General features: G+C 41.6%; 3 protein-coding genes across 8 annotated transcripts in view; all 3 read left to right on the forward strand.

Annotated features, from left to right (window-relative positions):
- The window catches only part of LOC110285079 (protocadherin alpha-4), a 225,915-nt gene that overhangs the window by 30,262 nt on the left and 178,153 nt on the right, over nucleotides 1-17,500 (forward strand). The window contains exon 2 of one of the 6 annotated variants that reach the window (XM_029472215.1): nucleotides 16-792. The exons of 4 other annotated variants lie outside the window; for them this stretch is intronic. In XM_029472215.1, coding sequence (XP_029328075.1) covers nucleotides 16-792 — 777 coding nt within the window. Of the gene's footprint in view, nucleotides 1-15; nucleotides 793-10,356; nucleotides 12,985-17,500 lie in introns of those variants that run through there. One more of the 6 variants, XM_029472212.1, reaches the window with a different exon arrangement.
- LOC115029894 (protocadherin alpha-7) lies at nucleotides 4,350-6,827 on the forward strand. The gene has a single exon (XM_029472221.1). The coding sequence runs from the start codon at nucleotides 4,399-4,401 to the stop codon at nucleotides 6,820-6,822; it is 2,424 nt and encodes an 807-aa protein (XP_029328081.1). The 5' UTR covers nucleotides 4,350-4,398; the 3' UTR covers nucleotides 6,823-6,827.
- The window catches only part of LOC115029881 (protocadherin alpha-7-like), a 2,499-nt gene continuing 700 nt past the window's right edge, over nucleotides 15,702-17,500 (forward strand). The window contains exon 1 of the mRNA XM_029472162.1: nucleotides 15,702-17,500. This exon is cut by the window's right edge and continues 700 nt beyond it. Coding sequence (XP_029328022.1) covers nucleotides 15,807-17,500 — 1,694 coding nt within the window. The 5' untranslated portion in view covers nucleotides 15,702-15,806.

Below are 17,500 nucleotides of genomic sequence, written 5' to 3' on the forward strand. Positions count from 1 at the left end.
CTGCTGCAGTTCCAGGTGAGCGCGCGGGATGCTGGTGTGCCTGCCCTGGGCAGCAATGTGACTCTGCAGGTGTTTGTGCTGGATGAGAACGACAATGCGCCCATGCTGCTTGGACCTTGGACACAAGGATCTAGTGGTGTAGTGAGCGAGCTTGTGTCACCTTCAGTGGGTGCTGGCCAGGTGGTCACTAAGGTGCGTGCAGTAGATGCAGATTCTGGCTACAATGCCTGGCTGTCTTATGAGCTGCATCCTTTAGCAGGTGGAACGCGGAGCCTGTTTCGGGTTGGACTGTACACGGGCGAGATCAGTACCACGCGTGCCCTTGAGGAGACTGATTCACCACGCCATCGCCTATTAGTGCTGGTAAAGGACCATGGGGAGCCAGCACTGATGGCCACAGCCACCGTATTAGTGTCTCTGGTTGAGAACAGCCAGACTCCAAAAGCCTCTTCGCGAGCGGCAGGCATCACCGGCCAGGAAGTTTCATTAGTGAATGTCAATGTCTACCTGATCATTGCCATCTGCGCGGTGTCCAGCCTGCTAGTTCTAACCCTCATGGTATACACCGCACTGCGGTGCTCAGTTCCGCCTACAGAGGGCGTGTGCGGGACAGGCAAGCCTGTGCTGGTGTGCTCTAGTGCGGTAGGGAGCTGGTCCTACTCACAAAAGAGGAGACAGAAAGTTTGTTCTGGAGAAGGACCACCCAAAACCGATCTTATGGCCTTCAGCCCGAGTCTTCCTCCTTGTCCGGTTGTGGGTGAGCAGGATTTAAACGAAGATCATTGCTCAAGAGTAAGTCCAAGATTTCATAACTATTTAAAATTTGTATTGCGTTTTTCTATAGTTTCATATTTTCTCATTTAAAATTTTTATTACATTGTGCTAAGCATTTTAATTTTATTATTTTCCTCATAATCTTCATTGGGTTTTGGTCTTGCATGTAAATGGAGTTAAGCATTATTATGCACATTCTTCGCTGTACAGCTTTAAAAATTAAGCTAAAAAATCTGTTACATTTGTCCCTTTCTACCACACAGTTTATATTGGTGTTAATATTTTTCTGAGCAGTTACATAGGATATTCACATTTTTGTATTTTAACACTAGGAGGAGAATTATTTTGAATATATTGTTTTTAATAGGACATTTTATAGGACACAATTGGGTCACACATTTTCTCCTTGCTTTTTTGTTTCTCTCTTTCTCTCTCTCTCTCCCTCTCTCTCTCTCTCTCTCTCTCTGTTTGTGTGTGTGTTTGTGTGGTGTACATAAGATGAAACCAAGGTCATGCCAGGCAAGCACTCTATGAATGATCTATATAACAATATCAAATTTTTTGCTCTTTCGAACGAATATCCATACTATGTTATTTTCTGATTCTTTCCATAGTCATTGCTATTCCTAGAGGAACTAGAGCTCTTTTTTAACTGTTGATTTTTGCAGCCATTCAGGGATAAAGAACAGTGACTAGGTTGAGTGTCTCTGGTCGAAAGAGAATGGGTGAAGGAGATTTTGTACTCTTTAGGAAACCTGTCCCACCCATAGTTACTATGAGTTCATCAGTGCACTTCACACACTATAGTAGCAGTTGGGGAAATCTTACATTTTAACCCAATAAACTCACATAAAGTCAATACCTCAGTGTTAGGCTCAGTGGTTGTTGGCTTGCCTAGCAGGTTCAAGACCCTAGATTCTACCCACTTCAAGAAAAACCATAAAGAAACAAACATAAAGGTCAATGCACCTCTGTGAGTTGCAGTTCTCTTGCTTTGAAATTCATTTAATGGGCCTCCTCTGAATCTACAAAATTTAGAATATAAATAATGATAATATCTGTCATACAGAAAAAATATAAAAAATTTCTAAGTTGATACTTCTAAGGTGCTTATAATAGCGTGTGCCAAATAGTAGCTGCATATTTATTATGAATTCCATATCATTTCCATTTATGTGAAGTTATTTGTTTTTCTCATTTCAAGAAGGCCAGTATTACCGAATTATTCTGAGCTATCACTAACATTTTAGTGCCATGCGTTATTCTGAAAACAATTATTTTTCAATGTTAATTATTTTTAATGTTAATTTTCAATATTGAAGACTTTAGCAATAGAAAAGCTTTTGAATTTAAAAGACATCCAAGACATAGAAGTGATTCCCAAAGAACGTTTTAACTTTTTGTATTGTGCACTTCCCCCCAGAAAATAGAGCACCCTAAGCTTCCACATTACATTTTCTTCGACTTAAGAAGCGCTCAGTATCAGTAAGATGACCAAGTTGGAATTTGTGCTTCTACTGTCTTTTCTTTTTCATTCTTGAAATGCTATAAATCACTAATCGAGTTTTCTTTGTTCTTCATAAAGGAATTCAGAGTGATTTTAACTAATACTTAATATAACATCATGATATTTAAAATGCTCTAAACTCTCCTATAAACTTGAGTAACAAATTTAATCCTGCATATTCTAATCGATAAAGAACACAATTTGTGCTAGGTGATGGTGGCTCACATCTTTAACCCCAGCACTGAGTTTGAGGCCAGTCTATTCTACAGACTAAGTTCCAGGATGGCTAGGTTATACAGAGAAATGTTGTCTTGAAAACAACAACAGCAAAAGTGACAATTTGTATAGATAATTATATCTAGTAACCAGAACATAGCTCACAAAAGTACTATGGCTATATCCACCAAGTAAAACATTTAAAAATGTATAGAAGGATTTCATTGTCCAGTCTCTGTTTAAAACTAATGAGTCAAAACCCAACCCATGGCTTCAAAATTTTGTATAAAAAAATAAAGATATATGCCAGGCAATGGTGGCGCACACCTTTAATCCCAGCACTTGGGAGGTAGAAGCAGGCGGATTTCTGAGTTTGAGGCCAGCCTGGTCTACAGAGTGAGTTCCAGGACAGCCAGGGCTACACAAAGAAACTCTGTGTTGACATATATATATATATATATATATATATATATATATATATATATTAATGTGACAGTCAGAGAAAACAGTGTTATGAGTCACAAAAAGGTAAATGAATAAATAAGTACATCCTAGTGTGGCTGAATGTAACTGTCCACCTATCCCTTTAGATGAAGGAAATGTCCAGATTAATGGCAAGTTTGGTTAATTAATGGTTATATAATGGAGAAGTTCCTTAGGGAGAATATTGACAATAATCAGTATTTTGGGAAAGAAATAACTTTAAGTAAATGGATGTGCAACAAAATTCCAAGTGATTCTGAAAGCAGGGTGTAATCTACTTGGGCTGCAGGGTACGTTTTGCACAGGAGAGAGTATGAGATGAGAGAAGAAAAATATTATAAAGAGAATATCATGGGTAAGTATTAGATTTTTTTATTCTTCTGTAAAGTCATTTAAAAAGTGCTGAACATTTGAGGCAATGTTCATAAAGCCAACCACACGGACTAAGCGAGTCATGAAGGCGTTATAACAAAAGGGTTTGCCGGCGTCAAGCAGAGTGCCAATCATTAAGAAACTGACGTGGGCAAATATCAAAATTATGAGGCATTAAAAACATACGTAATTGTTTTACTTGCATCTAGGAACACTGGGGTGAAGCATTTAAGAAAACTACACTTGCTAAACTAACTCTCAAAAATTAAAATATTCAAAGATTTAAAGGATTGTGGAAAATGTAGATGGGTCAGCACCAATATTTAGCTTATGAAATGGGTTTATAGTATGAAGAAAGAAATAACCTACATGATATTGATTGAAAAGAAACATGTAATCATAAAATCAAGGTTTTGGGTGGAAAGAGAAAATAAACATGAGAACCATGAACTCCTACAACGGAACATATACTTCTTATAAAGAGAAATTTACAATACTTGTTTCTTAAGAAGCTACGTTAAGACACAATCTTGTCGCAAAGACTCCCAGACTTTCTGTATCTCTAGTCAATAAAAGTATATGAAATTTGTTTATCACTTTGTCTTCTTGACATTAAAATTATTTACTAGGTTTGTCTTAAATTGAAGAGATCCTTTTAGGTTTGTTTGTATATTAAAACAGTGTAGGAAAAAGATTTTTCTAGTACTCAAAGCGAAAAGTATGGTCAAAATTAAATATTTAAAAGCTGTTAAGCACTCAATACCATGAAGAAGCACGAGAAACGTTGCTCTACATGTTGACAAGAAAGAACAAAATTTCAATTTAGAATATACTTTTCAACGCATAACTGTAAATTTTGCAAATTCTACTTACTACTTGGGCCACATGATGTCGCTCTTAGCCACTAAATGGTCACGAAGAGTCCATTCGATTTCCATTAGAAAGATTCCATTGGGCTTCACTCTTCAGTTGCTCCACAATGGCCAGCATCTCGGGACTGGAATGAAGAAATAAAAAGCCTCCAGAATTTGAGAAAACTGTCGTGAATGAGAATAAAACGTCAGCAATTTGAAATGGTAAACCTGAGAGGATACAACTGGAAGAGCCAACAATTACTCCTTTTCCTGATAATTGTGGCAGCCTGGGAGGCAGGGAGCGGCCAGCTCCATTACTCCGTCCCAGAGGAAGCCAAACACGGCACCTTCGTGGGCCGCATCGCGCAGGACCTGGGGCTGGAGCTGACAGAGCTGGTGCCCCGCCTGTTCAGGGTGGCGTCCAAGGACCGCGGGGACCTTCTGGAGGTAAATCTGCAGAATGGCATTTTGTTTGTGAATTCTCGGATCGACCGGGAGGAGCTGTGCGAGCAGAGCGCGGAGTGCAGCATCCACCTGGAGGTGATAGTGGACAGGCCGCTGCAGGTTTTCCACGTGGAGGTGGAGGTGAGGGACATTAATGACAACCCTCCCATGTTTCCAGCGACACAAAAGGCTCTATTTATTCCGGAGTCCAGACTGCTTGACTCGCGGTTTCCACTAGAGGGCGCGTCAGATGCAGATGTCGGTTCCAATGCTCTGCTGACTTACAGACTGAGCACCAATGAACATTTCTCTCTGGATGTACCGCCCAACCACGAGCAGGTGAAACCTCTTGGGCTCGTTTTGCGGAAACCTTTAGACAGAGAAGAAGCTGCAGAGATGCGCTTATTGCTCACGGCCACCGACGGAGGCAAACCGGAGCTGACCGGCACCGTTCAATTACTCATCACAGTGCTGGATGTCAATGACAATGCTCCAGTTTTTGACAGATCTCTCTATACCGTGAAATTGCCAGAAAACGTTCCAAATGGAACATTGGTAATCAAAGTCAATGCCTCAGATTTGGACGAGGGCGTGAATGGGGACGTTATGTACTCATTTTCTAGTGATGTTTCTTCAGATATAAAATCCAAGTTCCACATGGACGCTGTGAGTGGAGAGATTACAGTTATAGGAATGATTGATTTCGAAGAGAGTAAAGCTTACAAGATTCCATTAGAGGCACGTGATAAGGGCCTCCCACCACTGATTGGTCATTGTACGGTTCTTGTGGAAGTTGTAGATGCTAATGACAACACTCCACAGTTGACGGTCAGTTCCTTGTCTCTCCCGGTATCCGAGGACAGTCAACCTGGAAGAGTCGTCACTTTAATTAGCGTATTTGACCGTGATTCTGGTGCCAACGGGCAGGTGACCTGCTCCCTGACTCCTCACATCCCCTTCAAGCTGGTGTCCACATTCAAAAATTACTATTCGCTCGTGCTGGATAGTGCTCTGGACCGAGAGACCATCGCTAACTACGATGTGATTGTGACCGCTCGCGATGGCGGTTCGCCCTCCCTGTGGGCCACAGCCAGCGTGTCCGTGGAGGTGGCCGACGTGAACGACAATGCTCCACTGTTTGCGCAGCCCGAATACACAGTGTTCGTGAAGGAGAACAACCCCCCTGGTGCGCACATCTTCACAGTGTTAGCGGTGGATGCGGATGCGCAGGAGAATGCGCTGGTGTCCTACTCGCTGGTGGAGCGGAGGGTGGGCGAGCGCTTGCTGTCGAGCTATGTGTCTGTGCACGCGGAGAGCGGCAAGGTGTTCGCGCTGCAGCCTCTGGACCATGAGGAGCTGGAGCTGCTGCAGTTCCAGGTGAGCGCGCGGGATGCTGGTGTGCCTGCCCTGGGCAGCAATGTGACTCTGCAGGTGTTTGTGCTGGATGAGAACGACAACGCACCCACGCTGCTGGGGCCTTTGGCTAACGGGGTTGGTGGCACAATGAATGAGGTAGTATCAAGGGCTTTGGTGCCTGGTCAGGTTGTGGCGAAAGTCCGGGCCGTAGATGAGGACTCTGGCTACAATGCATGGTTGTCTTATGAGCTGCAGCCAGCTGCAGGTGGAGTTCGTAGTCCCTTCCGTGTAGGCCTGTACACAGGAGAAATCAGCACGACACGTGCTCTGGAGGAGACAGATGCATTGCGGCAGTGCTTGTTAGTGTTGGTGAAAGATCACGGAGAACCTTCTCTGACCGCCACAGCCACGGTGTTGCTTTCTCTGGTAGACAGCGGCCAAACACAGAAGGTCTCATCTAAGGTGTCAGCTGGAGCCTCCAGCGTGGATCAGAAGCTGGTGGATGTCAACGTGTATCTGATCATCGCCATCTGCGCAGTGTCCAGCCTGTTAGTGCTCACGCTCCTGCTGTACACAGCGCTGCGCTGTTCCGCGACGCCCACCGATGGAGCCTGTGCTCCAGGGAAGCCCATGCTGGTGTGCTCCAGCGCGGTGGGGAGCTGGTCATACTCGCAGCAGAGGCGACAGAGGGTGTGCTCTGGAGAGGGTCCACCCAAGACCGACCTCATGGCCTTCAGCCCCAGTCTACCTCAGGGTCCCAGTTCTACAGATAACGTGAGTCTTCAATATTTTTTTCTTCAGGCGTGCAAAAAATAGTTTAGCTATTTTTCATGATGTAACCTATTAATTGCAACACTAGTGAGGTTGAGGCAGAAAGGTATTTAGCTTTGAGTTCAAGCTGGCTTACATAGGGAGTTTCAGGCTAGTTTGGGTTTCTTTTTCTTAAATTTGGTAATTTATGTTGGTCAGTAATATTGATAAAAATTTGCTAAGATGAATAACATCTTTACATTCTTTACCGATTGGATTCCCAAAATTAGGTGTTTGCATATCCAGTGTGTTATTCAATGCCTACACTTCTTAAATAGACGCTGGTTCCCATAGCATGCTAGGCAAGCACTTCTAACGAGTTCCAATGCTTATCCACCTTTATAAATCCGGCAGTAAACCTTTTAAAAATCCTTTATAAATCTTACAGTAAATTTAAATATATATGCGCACCTAGTACTCCTTCTTTGTATTGTGCACATTCTACCACAACATGGGTTTCAACATTATTGGTTTAATTTCTTTACAAGTTGAATTATCTCAGTTTCTTATTCCAAGAATTTATATTCTCCAACAATATTTGTGTAGCACTTTCTTTTTTTTTTAAACCTCATTTGTAGGATTGTACTTACCATGTTTGTGATAATTAGTATTATTGAAAAATATAGTCCTATTAGGACTTAAGTAGTTCTTTTGTTTGACTCCTTGTTTATATAGGGGTAATATTTACATTCAAATTGCAGACCAATTGACTCTAGTGTACAGCGAAAGTTATTCTCAGTTCTTAAACTGAAGTGTTTACTTCTCTGAATTCTGAGAGGCTTTGGCTTGTTTTGTATTCCAAAACTATGAATACATATGCAACGTGCCTTTCGGTTTTAGAAAAATAATGACACTTTAAAACCTTCTTTCCTGCATATTTGCACTTCTCTTGCAAGGCATACATCATCTTTTGTTTCTTCATCATGTCAAGTATGTGCATCTTACTTCATTGGTCAGATTTAAATCAAGACTTATTAGTTAAGTTGCTCATCGTACACATCCACAGTGCACAAGGTAGATCACAAAACTTGTGTTATTTTATTTTATTTTCTCGAGACAGGGTTTCTCTGTGTAGCCCTGGCTGTCCTGGAACTTACTCTGTAGACCAGGCTGGCCTCGAACTCAGAAATCTGCTTGCCTCTGCCTCCCAAGTGCTGGGATTAAAGGCATGCACCACCACTGCTTGGCAACTTGTATTATTTTTAAAATTTGAAGTATTTGTTTAGTTTCCACTGAATGTCAACTTTCAAAGTTGGCTAAATTCTAATATATGCTTTGAGATGAGTTTTAGAATATTTTGCTCTTTCTCTTTTCAGTATAAATAAAAGCAAATGTGCTCAACTCGTGAGCAGGTCTCATAGGAGATGTAACCATCAAGCCTACCACAAACACACCGAATTCTGATCCTGTTTAAAGAATAGTCCATATGGAGAACATTTGTGGTTTTTATAGTGATAATAATTTTATAGTCTTATTGATTTTAAATTTTTTGTTTTATCTTACATGGATATACCATTTTAAAGCCTTCCTAACAAATTAATAAAAATTAAAATACATTCATTTTGTGGACACCTCAGAAGTTGACAGGAGAACCTCCTTACCACAACATTTATATTCATGAGCTATCACGATTTTTTGTTGGGAGATCATAAACTCTTTCAAGTTTTTCTTTGCTGGCTATGGGATATATTTATTGTTTGTAAAATTCACAGAGATTTTGTAAGTCCATTTTAATGATGTCTTTAATGCTATTTATAGAGATAGTCTTTTGTAAGTAAAATGAGGATAAATTTAATAGTGTCATAGAAAACTCTATTCCTTTATTCTGTTTTATCTTCTTGTCTGTGCATTTTCAGTACAGTTAACATCATCTGTAGCTTCTGACATATTCTTATTCCAAGTGCTAAGAAGCAATTAATATTACACAATTACATGTTTATCATATCCCCAAACATTCAGATTTTTAAGAACTCAAGTAAAAAGTCATAGGTTATACTTTAATTTTAGAATTTCAAACTATTCAGTTAGAATTACATTTACATAGAATTATAAACACTAAAACTTTCAATGTGATGTAATTTTGTAGGTACTCCACAGATTGCAAGGATAGAAATCTATAAGAGAACAACAGATTTCTTTGAAATAATCAGCAGTTTAGTGATAAGGCCACTAGAGGACTTCCAATTAATATACATCTTATTGAATCCAGTTTAAAAAGAATACAACGAGTTTTTGGAGAATTTACTTCTGTGAGGGTAGCATTTTCATGGGTAAAAATGAAGTAAAAGTTCTTGAACAGAAGGTTTTTAGGAAGATGTGGTGTATTTCTGTAAACTATGATTCACAGTGGAAAGTGGTCAGAGACAAAAGGAGAAGACCTGATGTGAGTCTGAGGTCTTCATACTTGTCCCATAGAAAGCAAGTGTGCTAGAGGCATCGACGCACTCCAGTAGAAGTTATAGTCATAAGAAGAACATTTGTGATATATAAAATGGGAAGGGTCTTGGGAAACTAAATATTGTATGCAACAGAAAGCCAATAATAAAAATAAATTTGGGAATATGTCTAAGTAAATTTGGAGAATGGTCAATGGTATAGAAATTGTGATGTTCAAATATTTAGATTTGGTGGTAAGTATTGAAATTTATTTTGGAATTTTTGAGACAGCTTTTCTCTATATGGCCATGACTGTCCTGAGCATGCTGGCCTTAAACTCACAGCAATCCTCTTGCCTCTGCCTCCCTGTTGCTAGAATGGAAGGCATGAACCACCATCACTATTTTTGTAGTTATAAGTTTAAACATGCTTCAATAGATAAACTAGTGTAAAGACACTGACATAGAGAAGAATCTCATTAAGAAAAGAGCAAAGAGTATGAAGAGGATAAAGTAATAATTTTGGAATTAAGCTCATATTTTGGAGCAGAGAAGGATCCAAATCCAACAAAGACCAGAAATTGAAATACTATTTGGATTTACAATGGCTGAGGAATCTATAAAGGAAAATGTGAGAGGCTCATTTGATACATTATATATATATATATATATATATATATATATATATATATATATATATTGATTGTTGGAAAAATGTGTCTTAATTTTCCAATATTTTGTAAGCAAAATATTTAAAAAAATTATGTTCACTGAAAACATCAAGAGTGATTTAACAAGAATTCACAAGAACACATATAAACTTAAGAAAAATTAGAATTATATGTTTATATAGAATAATATATTTCAATAACCAGCTGCCAATGAACAAATTCTTTCACAGACAAGTGTGAAGGGAAGTTTATACTTGTGATATGCATGTCATTATCAGGTCAGAACTCAGAGTAATATTAGGATATCACTGGTAGATCAGTATTTAAAATATCGGGAAGAAACATTTTTACTTATGAAGAGATCTCTCACTGAAACGGTATCTCTGTAGCAGAGAGAAGATAAACGTATACGCACTTGTAACACTAAGAGTCTACTATTAAATAATAAAAAAGGAAAAGAAAATATTTATATTATGAAAGAACCCTATTATTGCCCAGGTTGTTAAATCTTTGGACTCATTACCTTTTCGAACCACATGATGTCGCTGTCTATCAAGGTCTGCCTCGTTCAGATCTCAAGACTTTCTCATAGCAGTCTATCTCTTAAAAGCCGAACAATGGCATTTGCCGCTCAACTAGCCGCTCAACTGGATTAAAGGATTCCAGATGACCAAGAGTTGATCTTTATATCAAGACCAGATTTTCTCAAAGAAACAAAAGGAGTACTTGACATGGTGTTTTCTCGGCGAGGAGGTCCGGATTCCCGGGGTCTGCTGTTTTTGTTTCTCCTGTTCTCAATCTGGGAGGCAGGGAGCGGCCAGCTCCATTACTCTGTCTCAGAGGAGGCCAAACACGGCACCTTCGTGGGCCGCATTGCGCAGGACTTGGGGCTCGAGCTGACGGAGCTGGTGCCCCGCCTGTTCAGAGTGGCGTCCAAGGACCGCGGGGACCTTCTGGAGGTAAATCTGCAGAATGGCATTTTGTTTGTGAATTCTCGGATCGACCGGGAGGAGCTGTGTGGGCGGAGCGCGGAGTGCAGCATCCACCTGGAGGTGATCGTGGACAGGCCGCTGCAAGTTTTCCATGTGGAGGTGGAGGTGAGAGACATTAACGACAATCCGCCTGTATTCCCAGTAAAAGAACAAAACCTGCATATTTCAGAGTCCAGAATGCTAGACTCTAGGTTTCTGCTAGAGGGCGCATTAGATGCAGACATTGGAGCAAATTCAGTTGTAACCTATAGGCTTGACTCTAATGAATACTTCGCACTAATTGTGAGTTCAAAGAACGAAGAAAGTAAACAGATTGAGCTAGCTTTAAGAAAATCCTTGGACAGAGAGGATGCTCCTGAGCATAAGTTACTGCTGACAGCCACGGATGGAGGCAAACCTGAGCTCACAGGCTCTTGTCAGCTGCTGGTCACTGTGCTGGATGTGAATGATAACGCCCCTACTTTCCAGCACCCTGAGTATGAAGTGAGAATCTTGGAAAACTCAGACAACGGAACGACAATTATTAGACTGAATGCTTCTGACAGGGATGAAGGGACGAATTCAGCAATTTCGTACTCTTTTAATAGACTGGTGCCACCCAGGACTCTTGAGCAGTTTAGCATAGATGCAGATACAGGAGAAATCATAATTCAAGGGAATTTGGACTTTGAGCAAGTAGATGTCTATAAAATCCGCGTTGATGCGATGGACAAAGGACACCCTCCGATGGTGGGCCATTGCACTGTTTTAGTGAAGGTATTGGATGAGAACGACAATGTGCCTCAGATCACATTGACCTCCTTATCCCTGCCTGTTCGAGAGGANGCTGCACTGGGTACTGTCATTGCTCTAATTAGCGTTTCGGATCTGGACTCTGGATCCAACGGGCAGGTGACCTGCTCCCTGAATCCTCATGTCCCCTTCAAGTTGGTGTCCACCTTCAAGAATTACTATTCGCTTGTGNTGGACAGCGCCCTGGACCGAGAGACCACAGCTGACTATCAGGTGGTGGTGACAGCGCGGGACGGGGGCTCGCCCTCGCTGTGGGCCACGGCCAGCGTGTCTGTGGAGGTGGCTGACGTGAATGACAATGCTCCTGCGTTCTCGCAGCCCGAATACACGGTGTTTGTGAAGGAGAACAACCAGCCTGGAGCGCACATCTTCACGGTGTCGGCAATGGATGCGGATGCGCAGGAGAACGCGCTGGTGTCCTACTCGCTGGTGGAGCGGAGGGTGGGTGAGCGCTTGCTGTCGAGCTATGTGTCTGTGCACGCGGAGAGCGGCAAGGTGTTCGCTCTGCAGCCTCTGGACCATGAGGAGCTGGAGCTGCTGCAGTTCCAGGTGAGCGCGCGGGATGCTGGTGTGCCTGCCCTGGGCAGCAATGTGACTCTGCAGGTGTTTGTACTCGATGAGAATGATAATGCTCCTTCCATTCTTTTGGCTGGTACTGAAGGCTTGGGAAGTTTGACAACTGATCTCATACACAGGTCTGTGAGCGTGGGTCAGGTGGTCGCAAAAGTGCGGGCGGTGGACTCAGATTCTGGCTACAATGCATGGTTGTCCTATGAACTGCAACCCTCAGTGGGCCCTCGTAGCCCATTTCGTGTTGGGCTGTACACGGGTGAGATCAGTACAACACGCACTCTTGATGAGTCCGATCCACCCAGACAGCGCCTGTTGGTATTGGTGAAAGACCATGGTGAGCCAGCTCTGACTTCCACAGCTACCATTCTCCTGTCCCTGGTTGAGAGTAGCCAGGCACCAAAGGCCTCTTCTCAGGCTTCTAGTCGTGCTTCAGTCTCAGAGGCGTCGCTGGTAGATGTCAACGTGTACCTGATCATTGCCATCTGCGCGGTGTCCAGCCTGTTGGTGCTCACGCTGCTGCTGTACATAGCGCTGCGCTGCTCCGCGACGCCCACTGATGGAGCCTGTGCTCCGGGGAAGCCCATGCTGGTGTGCTCCAGCGCGGTGGGTAGCTGGTCATACTCACAGCAAAGGCGGCAAAGGGTGTGCTCTGGAGAAGGCCCACCCAAGACCGACCTCATGGCTTTCAGTCCTAGTCTTCCACCGCGTCCAGTATCAGAGGTCATTGGGGAAGGGCAAGATTCAAATGTCGATCATGGCTTTCAAGTAAGTTCTTTTATATTTAGAAATATTTAATTCGAAGAAATTCATATTTCCTTTCATGGTATTTCATATTTGCACATGCTATTGTCAAAATTCAACATTATTTTAGTTACAATTTTTACTTGGTTTGTTACTTTTGTGTTGTCGTATATTTATTTATTTATTTATCATCTGAGATTCTACATACTCAGGTTGGCCTGATACTCTTGAGGTCAAGGGACATGTCACATACTGGCTATTCATACAGCACAATCTTTGTTGTTTCAAGTTGTCAAAAGCAATTTCATATTAGCCTTTGTATGATGCTTATAGCCTTTGTATGATTTCAGTTTTTCAGAACAGAACTTAGATGACATCCATGGGAATGCATTCCTCCAAGCATCTAAATTTAATTATTCTCTGAGTTTTTAATATATTCTGTGGTATTATTGGAAAGGTATATCTTTTTTGGTTATGATACAATAATCAATTTCATGAGGTTAATTTATCATTTTATCTTTTCATTTCATTTCTGTTAGTTTCAAGATGTAACATTTATTACTGTTTTAAACCTTTTAGTCATAAAATGCTGAATAATTCCCTTCTATTTTTTTTGGGGGGGGAGCAGGGTGTCTTTCATGTATTTCAGTTTTACATAAGCCTCACAATCCTGTTTCAGTCCCCTGAGTGCTGAGATATGGCAAGTTTCACCATTTCAAATCTTTCTTTCTTTCTTTCTTTCTTTCTTTCTTTCTTTCTTTCTTTCTTTCTTTCTATTTATTTATTTTACTGGTACGGAAGCTTTACACTATTTTCAGTAATTTAATAATTTTCTGAACATCCTTGACTGCTCAATAGCTGTTCTTATTCTGTTGATCTTTTGTGCAGAAGTTGATGTATTTTACAAAAAAATAATGTTTCATAGCATGTCCATAGACCCAAGTTTAAAATCTAGCACCTCTCTCCAAAAATTACATTAAATTTACATTTAATATTGTTTAACAAAATAATAAAGACCAAGATCACCGTATGTAGTGATTATATTGTTGTAGATAGAAATGTAACTTATAAATCATTATATAAATACTCAAAATGATAAGGATGTATTAGTTCACACAGAAATATTCTTCTTTTTGGAAGTAAACCTGTTAAAACCCTGAGATACGTTCCTTGTCTTTCAACATTTAAATTCTAGAACTTCTTTTTTCTCCCGTTGCTTCTTGTTTCTGTTCTATTTGCTCTGACATTATATACTTATTAGATGTTGAGCACATTTCTTAGAAGAGAATGGTTTTATTTAATGGAAGTGAATTACATGTTTCTGGAACTCTGAACTCTTATAGCATGTTAGCAATATAATGACACTGCATAATCATTTATAAGTAGATTGTATGTTTTTTCCCAACTGAAACAAATCAGAAAGCAAGCTTTTTTTTCTTTTTCTTTTTGTGGTTGGCTTTATATCTTTCATAATTCCTGTCTATACCTATCATCTTATTTTTCTATCAAAATGCTCTACATAAAATGATTACTTTAGCTCTCAGCTTCTAAGGACTTTTGGCTTCCTGTATGCCACACAATTTAAGCACTGTGCAGCCTCTTCTTTGTGGAAATGACTTTATATTTACTATTTTGTTGACATCTACTTGGATCTCAGATGCGACTTGATCATATCCTCTTCCTAAATTTTAGCTGTTTTTACAAGTCCTTCATATCATCTAACACTGTATTTGGCACATAGTCATTTGAATCATTATCAATAATGTCCATCGTTTTAATTGTAGACCCCCCAAAGGACTAATAATAGATTCAGTCAGTCAATCAATCAATCAATCATGTTTGAATGAGAGACTATAACTCAAAAGAGAGTTGTTCTTAATTAGAACCTAGGCAGAAAATAACGGTAAGCATAAATTTAAAATAGAGCTCTCCCTAAACCCTGAATGAACAATACTGAAGTTGAAATGTACCATGGGATGATACAATAAATGATTTACAGGAGATAAAGAAGAGATTGCTATTCACATAAGACAATAGTTGAAAACAATCATTTTATATGGGTATAAGAATAAAGCATGATGGGAACAGGCTATGTAAATATTAATAAAGAGAAACATATCCTATTTTCTCCTCGCAAAGGTTGTTCAACTCAATTCTATTTTAGAAATACTTTATACATTTACAGTTCATGAAATTACTTAAGAAAACGACTTCATCTGCATATATTTGCTGATATCTTTCATCTGGCATAAAAAGTTTGTTTTCATCAGTAAATTTCTGGGTGCCTAGCTTTCCTGTGCATCCTGACCCACAGAGCAGTCTATTTCATCAGGATCGAGCATTTAGGAATGTGGATGATCCTGAGTTACAGAACGAAAATGCTTTTCGAATTTAACATTTGTGATTATGTAACTGACCATTTTAAATTACCTGTCCATTTTCATCATTATTTTAAAAATTTGTGGACCGTTTTCCCAGACACAAGAGAACTGTAATCATGGCATTTCATAGTTTCCGAAGTCAGTTCTCTAATAATGCCTCTAGAAAAATAAAGGTGGTTTTCTATTTCAACAATGATAAAATTCAGAGAATAAAAAAGGTTCAATGGTTCAATGTCTATTTACCGAATATGTACTTACTCTTTGGGCCGCCTGATGTCGCTCTCGGCTGCCTTATTCGTTCTGATTAAAAGACTGGTCTAGCCATCCTTTTTCCGGGAGAAAAGACGCTCCTTTCTTATTTAGTCTGATGAGCAATGGTGAACACGGCAGGGTGGAATTGAGAGTCAGTGGTTATTTCTTCATTTGGAGGCAATTTAAGCGAATTGGAAATTCCAAGCTCCTGAGATGCTGTGTTCAGGCGGTGCAGTCCCAGAGGACCAGCTTCTAGTGCTTTCGCTTCTGCTCATCACAGTTTGGGAGGTGGGGAGCGGCCAGCTCCACTACTCTATCCCCGAGGAGGCCAAACACGGCACCTTCGTGGGCCGCATCGCGCAGGACCTGGGGCTGGAGCTGCCGGAGCTGGTTCCTGGTCTTTTTCAGTTGGATTCAAAGGGTTTTGGGGACCTTCTGGAGGTAAATCTGCAGAATGGCATTTTGTTTGTGAATTCTCGCATCGACCGGGAGGAACTGTGCGGGCGGAGCGCGGAGTGCAGCATCCACCTGGAGGTGATCGTGGACAGGCCGCTGCAGGTTTTTCACGTGGAGGTAGAGGTGAGGGACATTAATGACAACCCTCCCATGTTTCCAGCGACACAAAAGGCTCTGTTTATTCCGGAGTCCAGACTGCTTGACTCGCGGTTTCCACTAGAGGGCGCGTCAGATGCAGATGTCGGTTCCAATGCTCTGCTGACTTACAGACTGAGCACCAATGAACATTTCTCTCTGGATGTACCGCCCAACCACGAGCAGGTGAAACCTCTTGGGCTCGTTTTGCGGAAACCTTTAGACAGAGAAGAAGCTGCAGAGATGCGCTTATTGCTCACGGCCACCGACGGAGGCAAACCGGAGCTGACCGGCACCGTTCAATTACTCATCACAGTGCTGGATGTCAATGACAATGCTCCAGTTTTTGACAGATCTCTCTATACCGTGAAATTGCCAGAAAACGTTCCAAATGGAACATTGGTAATCAAAGTCAATGCCTCAGATTTGGACGAGGGCGTGAATGGGGACGTTATGTACTCATTTTCTAGTGATGTTTCTTCAGATATAAAATCCAAGTTCCACATGGACTCTGTGAGTGGAGAGATTACAGTTATAGGAATGATTGATTTCGAAGAGAGTAAAGCTTACAAGATTCCATTAGAGGCACGTGATAAGGGCCTCCCACCACTGATTGGTCATTGTACGGTTCTTGTGGAAGTTGTAGATGCTAACGACAATGCTCCACAGCTCAATGTCAAAACACTCTGGCTCCCTGTTAAAGAAGATGCACAGCTGGGGAAAATTATTGCCCTGATCAGTGTGATTGATCTAGACTCAGGGGTCAACGGGCAGGTAACCTGCTCCTTGACTAATCATGTCCCCTTCAAGTTGGTGTCCACATTCAAGAATTACTATTCTCTCGTGCTGGACAGCGCCCTGGACCGAGAGACCATCTCTAACTATGATGTGGTTGTGACTGCCCGGGACAGGGGCTCTCCCTCGCTGCTGGCTACAGCCAGCGTGTCCGTGGAGGTGGCTGATGTGAACGACAATGCTCCTGCATTCGCGCAGCCCGAATACATGGTGTTTGTGAAGGAGAACAATCCGCCTGGTGCGCACATCTTCACAGTATCAGCGGTGGATGCGGATGCGCAGGAGAATGCGCTGGTGTCCTACTCACTGGTGGAGCGGAGGGTGGGCGAGCGTTTGCTGTCCAGCTATGTGTCTGTGCACGCGGAGAGCGGCAAGGTGTTCGCGCTGCAGCCTCTGGACCATGAGGAGCTGGAGCTGCTGCAGTTCCAGGTGAGCGCGCGGGATGCTGGTGTGCCTGCCCTGGGCAGCAATGTGACTCTACAGGTGTTTGTGCTGGATGAGAACGACAATGTGCCGATGTT

The sequence above is a fragment of the Mus caroli genome, chromosome 18 (assembly GCF_900094665.2).
Source record: "Mus caroli chromosome 18, CAROLI_EIJ_v1.1, whole genome shotgun sequence".
Lineage (NCBI taxonomy): Eukaryota > Metazoa > Chordata > Mammalia > Rodentia > Muridae > Mus > Mus caroli.

Coding starts and splice junctions, on each gene's coding strand:
- LOC115029894 (XM_029472221.1), top strand. CDS start 4,399: ATGAGAATAAAACGTCAGCAATTTGAAATGGTAAACCTGAGAGGATAC.